The 8,148-nt window shown below is 60.1% G+C and overlaps 1 protein-coding gene across 1 annotated transcript; it reads left to right on the forward strand.

Moving 5' to 3' along the window:
• Positions 1–761: 761 nt before the first annotated feature.
• LOC112121245 (HLA class II histocompatibility antigen, DR alpha chain-like) lies at positions 762–3,815 on the forward strand. Its single transcript, XM_026647191.2, is given in 6 exon segments — positions 762–937; positions 1,071–1,096; positions 1,600–1,881; positions 3,661–3,678; positions 3,681–3,733; positions 3,735–3,815. Coding segments are annotated over 6 exon segments (621 nt in total). The 5' UTR covers positions 762–776.
• Positions 3,816–8,148: the final 4,333 nt, after the last annotated feature.

Below are 8,148 nucleotides of genomic sequence, written 5' to 3' on the forward strand. Positions count from 1 at the left end.
AGGGAAATCACTGCACGGAACCAGCCCCACACACAGACGGGAGAATGGAATGTCCTGCAGCCGCAGCCCCCAGCTCCCCCCAGGAGCCGCTTTGGGTGGGGGGGGGGTGTCCCCCTTCACAAGCTAAGTGGGTAGAGGCCTGGCCAGCACTTGGATGGGAGACCTGTAGTGAACAAATGAGCAGCATGGGGGGTCACAGTGGAGGGCGCTGTCCCCCCCAGGCAGTGCTGACCCCAATGCACCAGCATGATGCCAGGGGCCCCTGTGCTCCCTGCGGCTGCTTTCCCCTCACACCAGTGAGTCTTAGTGCGAATGTCACGGCCGGGGCGGGGGCTGTGGCCTTAGGAGAAGTGCTGAGAGACCCTGTCGGGGGGTGGGAGAAGTGACACCTGCCTGGGAGACGGGACAAAGGAGAGGAGGAGCAGGGGGGAGGGGGAGAAGCTGCTGGAGGGGTTTGGGTTTCAGTTTGGTGCTGGCTGGTGGAACGCAGGGAACCCCAAGGCTGGGGTCTAAGCTCCCTAAACCCCACAGAAGGACTCAATTGAGGGGTCCTGGTTGTACCTACACGCTCTGCTGTAGACTGTGTTCCTATTGTCCAATAAACCTTTCGTTTTACTGCCTGGCTGAGAGTCCCGGTGAATCTCAGGAAGAGGGGTGCAGGGCCCTGACTCCCCCACACTCCGTGACACGCCCGTCTCCCCACAGTGGACCACGTCTCTGCCCAGGTGTCATTCTACCAGCGCACGGACCAGTCCCAGTGGGAGGCCGGGGAGTTCATGTTCGAGTTTGACCAGGACGAGATCTTGCACGTGGACCTGGAGAGGAAGGGGACCGTCTGGCGCCTCCCTGAATTCAGCAAGTTCACCAGCTTCGAGGCGCAGGGCGCCCTGGACAACATCGCCGTGCTGAAGAACAATCTGGAGATCATGATCCAGAGGTCCAATTAGGGTGAGCAGACAGCAAGTGTGAAAAATCAGGACAGGGCATGGGAGGTAATAGGAGTCTATATAAGAAAAAGACACAAAAATCGGGACTGTCCCTATAAAAATCAGGACATCTGGTCACCCTAGATCCAACCGCACGTGGGCCCAGAACGGTACAGTACGGGGGACCTTCCCTACCAGGCCACCACCACTCCCAGACTCTCCCACACCTGGCTCACCAGTAGACCCCCCCCCACATGCCCAAGATGGGCCCAGTACCAGACACCCTAGAGACTGAGTCCTCCCCTCCCAGCCTCTGGAGGGCTCTGGGCAGTTCTCACCCTCCAGGCTGGGGGCCCAGGGCAGCTCCTTTGCCGAGGGCTGTTCGTGGCCCTGCCCAGCGCCAGGCCCTGCCCCCGAGGGATTCTCTCCCCTGCCCCTGGTGCCCCATGAGCCGTCAGGGCAGGGAGTTGGGCCGGCCCCAGTGACGCCCCCACAGTCCTGGGGAGAGACCCTGAGCTGGAGTGTGAGCACCAGGGACTGGCTGGCTCAGGGGGGCGGGAATGGGGCACGGGGCCTGTCCACTGTAGGGGGCACTGACTCCCATCCGGCCACAGGGCAGGGACTGGCTGGCTCAGGGGCAAGCAATGGGACCCACTAACCCCTGTCTCCCCAGTGCCCCCTGAGGTGACCGTGTTCCCCGAAGACCCCGTGGAGCTGGGGGAGCCCAACGTCCTGATCTGCTTCGTGGACAAGTTCTTCCCGCCCGCGCTCAGCGTGACGTGGCTGAAGAACGGGCAGGAGGTGACGGGGGGTGTCTCCGAGACCGACTTCTACCCGCGCCAGGACTACGCCTTCCGCAAGTTCTCCTACCTGCCCTTCCTCCCCAGCCAGGGCAACTTCTACGACTGCCGGGTGGAGCACGGGGGGCTGCCCGAGCCCTTCATGAAGCACTGGGGTAAGGCCGGGGCGCCCGGGGACCCCACTGGGCACAGGGCTGGGAGCCCGGACGCCTGGGTTCTCTCTCTGGCTCTGGGAGGAGAGTGGGGTCTGCTGGGTGTGATGAACTGGGACTGTTCTTACTGGGGTCTTTGAATGCTGACAGGGGAGTGTGGCGAGGACGGTCTGCATGGGGGGATGGGAGACTGACCAACGGAGAATACCTGAGCATGTAACATGAGAACCCAGGAAGGGGTTAGAGGCCAGGTGACACCTTTGCCCGGGAAACTGAACAAAGGCTGGAAAGAGAGTTCAGAGCGGGCTGGTGACATGGCTGGGAGGCAGATGGGGCTCTGACCTCCCAAGGGGGTTAGGGTGCCCTGGGACCCCAAGATGGACCTAACTGAGGGGGTCCTGTTGTCTGTGCCTGCAAGACCTGTCTTGGACTGTGTTCCTGTCGTCTAAATATACCTTCTGCTTTACGGGCTGGCTGAGAGTCATAGTAAATCGCAGGAAGCCGGGGGTGCAGGGCCTTGTGTCCCCCCTACACCCCGTGACACTGGGTTAGAGCAGGGGGGCTGGGAACCAGGACTCCTGGGTTCTATCCCAGTTCAGGGGGGAGGGAAGGGTGGGAACAGCCCCCCCTCACTCCATGCTCTGTCCCTCTCCCCCTGTAATGATGCTGGTTCTGGCGGGACCCAACGGAGAGTGCCAATTCAGGACAAATTGCTAAAACAGGGCAGTTACAGCCCAAGGCTGGGGGTTTTTCCAACTCTAAGGCAAACCAAACCAGCCAGACTAAGAGGACTTTGGTCTCACCCCACTGGCTAACCACAAGTCACACAATCAATTCCCTTAGACACTCCAGTTTCCCAGTATCACCACCAGTGCCACTTGTTATGGGGACGAATGGTTATGAAAACCAATACCCCAGGAAAAGAAAAAAGGTTCTCTCGATCCCAAAGGACCAAGTCCCAGACCCAGGTCAATATACAAACCAGATCTTACCCACAAATCACGCTGTTGCCAACCCTTTAGAATCTAAAATCTAAAGGTTTATTCATAAAAGGAAAAAGATAGAGATGAGAGTTAGAATTGGTTAAATGGAATCAATTACATACAGTAATGGCAGAGTTCTTGGTTCAGGCTTGTAGCAGTGATGGAATAAACTGCAGGTTCAAATCAAGTCTCTGGAACATCCCCAGCTGGGATGGGTCATCAGTCCTTTGTTCAGAGCTTCAGTTTGTAGCAAAGTCCCTCCAGAGGTATGAAGCAGGATTGAAGACAAAATGGAGAAGATGCAGCTGCCTTCTATAGTCTCTTGTCATGTGGTCTCTCTTCCTTTTTCCCAAAGACAAGCATTCGGGCACATGGCCTGGAGAAACCTCAGAGTTCTGTCCATGGGCCTGTCCCTGCCTTGCTGAGTCACCAGGTGTATCTGCTTCTCTCAATGCGTCAGTTGTAGCTGATGGTCCTTAATGGGCCACCAAGCAGGCTAGGCAGAGCTGACACCAACTTGTCTGGGAAGTTTCCCAGAAGCATAGCACAAGTTTGAAATACAGACAGTATAGAGCCAATGTTCATAACTTCAACGACAAGATTGATACACACATACAGACAGCATAATTATAACCAGCAAACCATAACCTTGTCTTAGACACTTCATTTGACCCCCTTTATACAAGATTTGGTGCCACTACAGGACCTTGGTTGCAACCATGTTCTATACGGTCCCAGATTATGTCAATAATGTCAAACCCCCTCTCTCCTTGCCCTGTCCTTCTCCCCCTCTCTCCAGAAGCCCAGGTGCCCACCCCGTCCCCGAGACCACAGAGACCCTGGTGTGCGCCCTGGGCCTGGCCGTGGGCATCAATCGGCATCATCGCGGGCACCATCCTCATCATCAAGGGCATGAAGATGAACGCCGCCCGCAACCCGCAGGGCCCCTTGTGAGTAGCCGCTGCCCGGGGAGGGCCCCCGCTGCACCCGCAGCCCCTGGGCCCAGACAGCACCCCCTGGGAGACCCCCCCCACCCACTGTGCCCCCCCCAGCCAGCCACAGCCCCTGGGGGTGCTGGGGAACGGCCCTGATCCCTGCCAGCCTCGTGTTGGGGCTCAAGGCTCCTGGTAACTGACCCTCTTTGCCTTTCAGATAAGCACGGGGAGGAGCCAGGGCCCCCGAATCTCCCAGGTGCCTTTGTGAGACCCACTGCACTGCTCCCCCCCCAGCTCTGCCCCCAGCGTCCCTGCTCCGTGCCCGTTGGTGCCAGCTGCTGTACCCAGGAGGGAGCCCCCCAGCCCCATAACCGTGACACCGCTAGAGACTCACTGGGGAGCCACCCCCTGCTCTAACCCACCCGGGGAGCCAATTTTTGGGGAGCAGGGAGCGTGTCAGTCTCCCAGACAAAGCAGAACAGGAGCCAGCGTCTGGGAGCTGACGTGAGATGACTCAGACTAGAAACCAGGGTCACGTTTTTCACTGGGGGGGGGGGGGACCCGAACCGCTGCAACAGCTGGGCCGGTGGGAGCACGTTGGTCTCCAAACAGCCACGGCCCTGAGACTGGATCTGCACAAACAGACCGTGCGTGGGGGGAGCCCCATTGAGTTCTGCAGGGGGGCAGGAGTCCACTCACCGACAGCCCCCAGCAGGGTCCAGGCTTTGGGTTAAAAAGGCGTTTTAAGAACAGTGCGAGAATCGCTGGAACGTGCAAACCCCGAGCTGGACGGAGATCAGAGCCCAGTCAGTACAGAGGCTGGGAAACAGGAAGTAAACGGCAAAGAAAAAACGGTGACTCACCTCTCGTAACTGTGGTTCTTCGAGATGTGTTGCTCACGTCCATTCCAACCAGGTGTGTGCGCGGTCGTCGGAGAGTTTCCCTAGCAACTCCCGGCAGGTCGGCTGTGGAGCCCCTGGGAGCGGCACCTTCAGGGCGCTCAATATACGACCCTGCCGACCCGGCTCCCCCCAGTCCCTTCCTGCCGGCTGCTCCGACAGAGGGGAAGGGGGCGGGTGTGGAATGGACGTGAGCAACACATCTCAGAGAACAAGTTACGAGAGGTGAGGAACCGTTTTTATTTTCTTTGAGTGATCGCTCACGTTGATTCCAGTTAGGCGACTCCCAAGCCTGACGCAGGCGGTGGGGTCGGAGTGAAGGAAACGCAGATTGCAGCACCGCTCTGCTGAAAGCCACGTCGTTCCTGGCGTGCCGGACGATGGCGCAGTGCGAGGTGAAGCTATGCACCGAGGACCATGTCGCTGCCCTGCAGATTTCCTGGATCGGGACCCGGGCCAGGAACGCCGCTGACGAGGCCTGGGCCCCGGTGGAGTGTGCGGTGAGAGCTGGGGTCGGCACCCCGTCAAGCTCACAGCAAGTGCGGATGCAGGACGTGATCCAGGAGGATATTCTCTGAGAGGAGACCGGGAGGCCCTTCATCTGGTCCACCCCCACTACGAAGAGCTGGGTCGATTTCCTGAACGGCTCGGTGCGCTCGATGTAGAAAGCCAGGGCCCTGCGGACATTGAGGGAATGCAGCCGCTGCTCCCGGGGACTGGCGTGAGGTTTCGGGTAAAAGACGGGCAGGAAAATGTCCTGGCTGGTATGGAAGTTCGTCAGCACCTTGGGGACAAAGGCCGGGTGCGGTCTGAGCCGCACCTTATCCCCGTGGAAAACCGTGTAGGGCAGTTCTGAGGTGAAGGCCTTCAGCTCGGAGACGCGTCTCGTCGACGTAATGGCGACCAGGAAAGCCGCCTTCCAGGAGAGAGACAGGAGGTAGCATGTGGCCAGCGGTTCGAACAGGGGCCCCAGGAGCCTCAAAAGGACCAGGTTGAGGTCCCCGGCAGGGACAGGCTGATGGATCTGAGACTGTCCAAGCACTTGAGAAAGCGACCATCGGGTTGGTGAAGACAGAGCGGCCAGACGCGTCCGGGTGGAAGGCCAAGATGGCAGCGAGGTGGAGGACGCCGCCAGGCCTTGCTGTTTCAGGTGCAGGAGGTACTCCAAAATGAGGGGCACTGGCACCTGGGGGGGGGGCGGCGCTGGTCACCCCAACACAAAAACCTTCTCCACTTCACCAGATACGTGGCTCTAGTGGGGGGCTTCCTGCTCCCAGCAGGACCTGCCTCACGGGGTCCGAACACAGCAGCTCTGTGGGGTTCAGCCATGCAGCTTCCAGGCCGTGAGGTGGAGGGACCGCAGGTCGGGATGGCAGAGGTGACCGTGGTCCTGAGCGAGAGGTCGGGGAGGAGAGGCAGCGTGACCGGTACGTCCACCGACAGCTCCAGCAGCGTGGTGTACCAGTGCCGGCGAGGCCACGCCGGAGCTACCAGAATCACCCTTGCCCCGTCCCTGCGGACCTTGGCCAGGACCTTGTGCACGAGGGGGAACAGAGGGAAGGCGTAAAGCAAGCGACCCGTCCAGCGAAGCATCAACACGTCAGTGAGGGAGCCTGGGCCAGCGTAAAACAGGAGGTTTATTGAGCGTCTGAACCCAGCACAGGAAACTCTGAGCGCCTCAGGCCTGGCCTCCCTCAGCCCAGCACATCCCAGTCTCTCTGCATCCAGGGGGGCTCTGCCTGCTCCCCCTCTCCATCCCCAAGCCCTCCTGCTTCCCAGCTGGGCATCTGAGATCCCCGGCCCCAGGCCCCGCCTCTGTCCATTGTCTTCTCTCCAGGGAAACAGGGTCGCCTGGGCCCCCTCTCCTCGCTTCTGTGTGGAACCGGCTGCAACTCCTGAGCTGGGTCCTCAGGTCACCGGTTGCTGGGGTATCCATCCTCCAGGCCATCAGCTGGGGTCCCAAGTCCCCTCTCCGGTCCTCTATAACAACAAACTCCCTCTCCCCTCACCTCGTTAAACCAGTAACCCCCAGGAAAACTGAGTCCCACTCCCTCCGCCTGCAAACCATTGAAAACTCCACAGAAAACAAGAAAACCCCCCACTTCGTCACAGGGTGACACCTGCAGAGGCACAGCAGCACCAGGGGCCTCATGCTCTCAACCAGAGAGATGCTTGGGAGACTCCTGGCAAAATCACTTCACCCCTCCGTAAGCAACTACTCAACTCCAGGGCAAGCGGTCTTTGCCAGGGGACTAGCTCTGACAATTCCCTGGGGGGCCAGATGCCAGGGGGGTCTCCCTGTCAGAATGCCCTGAGCTGACACGTCAGGGTCATGTCGCTGTCAGCTCATCCGTCATGGGCAGGAGGCCTGTGTGGGGGATTCCCCAGGCTGTGGGGACACTCTCAGATGCCAAGGATAAAGGGACAGGAATCACAGTGCCTCTGATTAGCCAGGAGTAATTCCCAGGAGGACAGGGTGGGGGTCACTCCCCCTTTCCCACCCAGGGGACACGTGTGGCACAGAGGGGTCCATCTCTTCCAGTGCTGCACCACCCCACAGAGCCGTGTCGCCAACACATGACCCTGCCCCACTCCCTCTGTCTGGAGAGAGCCAGAAGCAAGATGCTCCCATCCTTTGCTCAGCAATGGAGGAGGGAGTCACTGGTTCGGTCGTCGCACCAGGCGAGCGACTGCGCTGGCAGAGCAGTGGACGCTGCCGGGGAGAAACCCCCAATCCCAGGCACATGGCGCGCGGGCGACCCACGGCGGGCGACCCACAAGGACAGCACGTGACTGCCCAGGTTTAGCATAAAGGCTCCAGTGAGCGGCAAACCAACGTGTTCTAACGGTTAGGAACGAAATGGAATCAACGTGTCCCAATCCCCAGCCCCATGGCCAGCCAGTGCCCCCGTCCCAGGGCTGGAGTGGAGCCAGCGCTCACTGGGGGGGAAAGGCCCCATGTGCCAGTGCCCCCCACCCTGGGCTGTACAGACCCCGGCTAAGAGCAGGGCTGTGTTGTGCTGGGCGCTGCCCACACCCAGGGGCTCTGCCGCAGGAGCCTGAGGACAAGACAAAGGTGGGATCGGCCCCCCCACAGTACAGCTGGGAACGGAGCCGCAGAGAGGGGGGGGGGATTTACCCCACTGCACAGCCCTGGCTCCCAGCCACCCCTGCTCAGTGCTGCCCCCTCTTTGCACAAAGCCCAGCGGATAGTCAGCGCCCTGGGAATGGCTGTAGAAAATCCTGGGCTGCCATGGTAAGAACACGCTTGCAGACACCCCGCGACTGTTCTTAGTTACTGCAACTTTCCTCCCCTCGGGTGCTGCTGCCAGGCCAGGCCTGGTCTGCACCAAATTCACTCTGAGCAACCAGCTCCACCAGCCGGAGCCCTCTGCCGGCAGCACCGGGATCCCAAGGGAAAAGGAGCCTGTACCGAGCTGGGCTGGGGCTGGA

This window comes from Terrapene carolina, unplaced genomic scaffold, assembly GCF_002925995.2.
Source record: "Terrapene carolina triunguis isolate 2854851 unplaced genomic scaffold, T_m_triunguis-2.0 Scaffold51481, whole genome shotgun sequence".
In the NCBI taxonomy this organism is placed as follows: domain Eukaryota; kingdom Metazoa; phylum Chordata; order Testudines; family Emydidae; genus Terrapene; species Terrapene triunguis.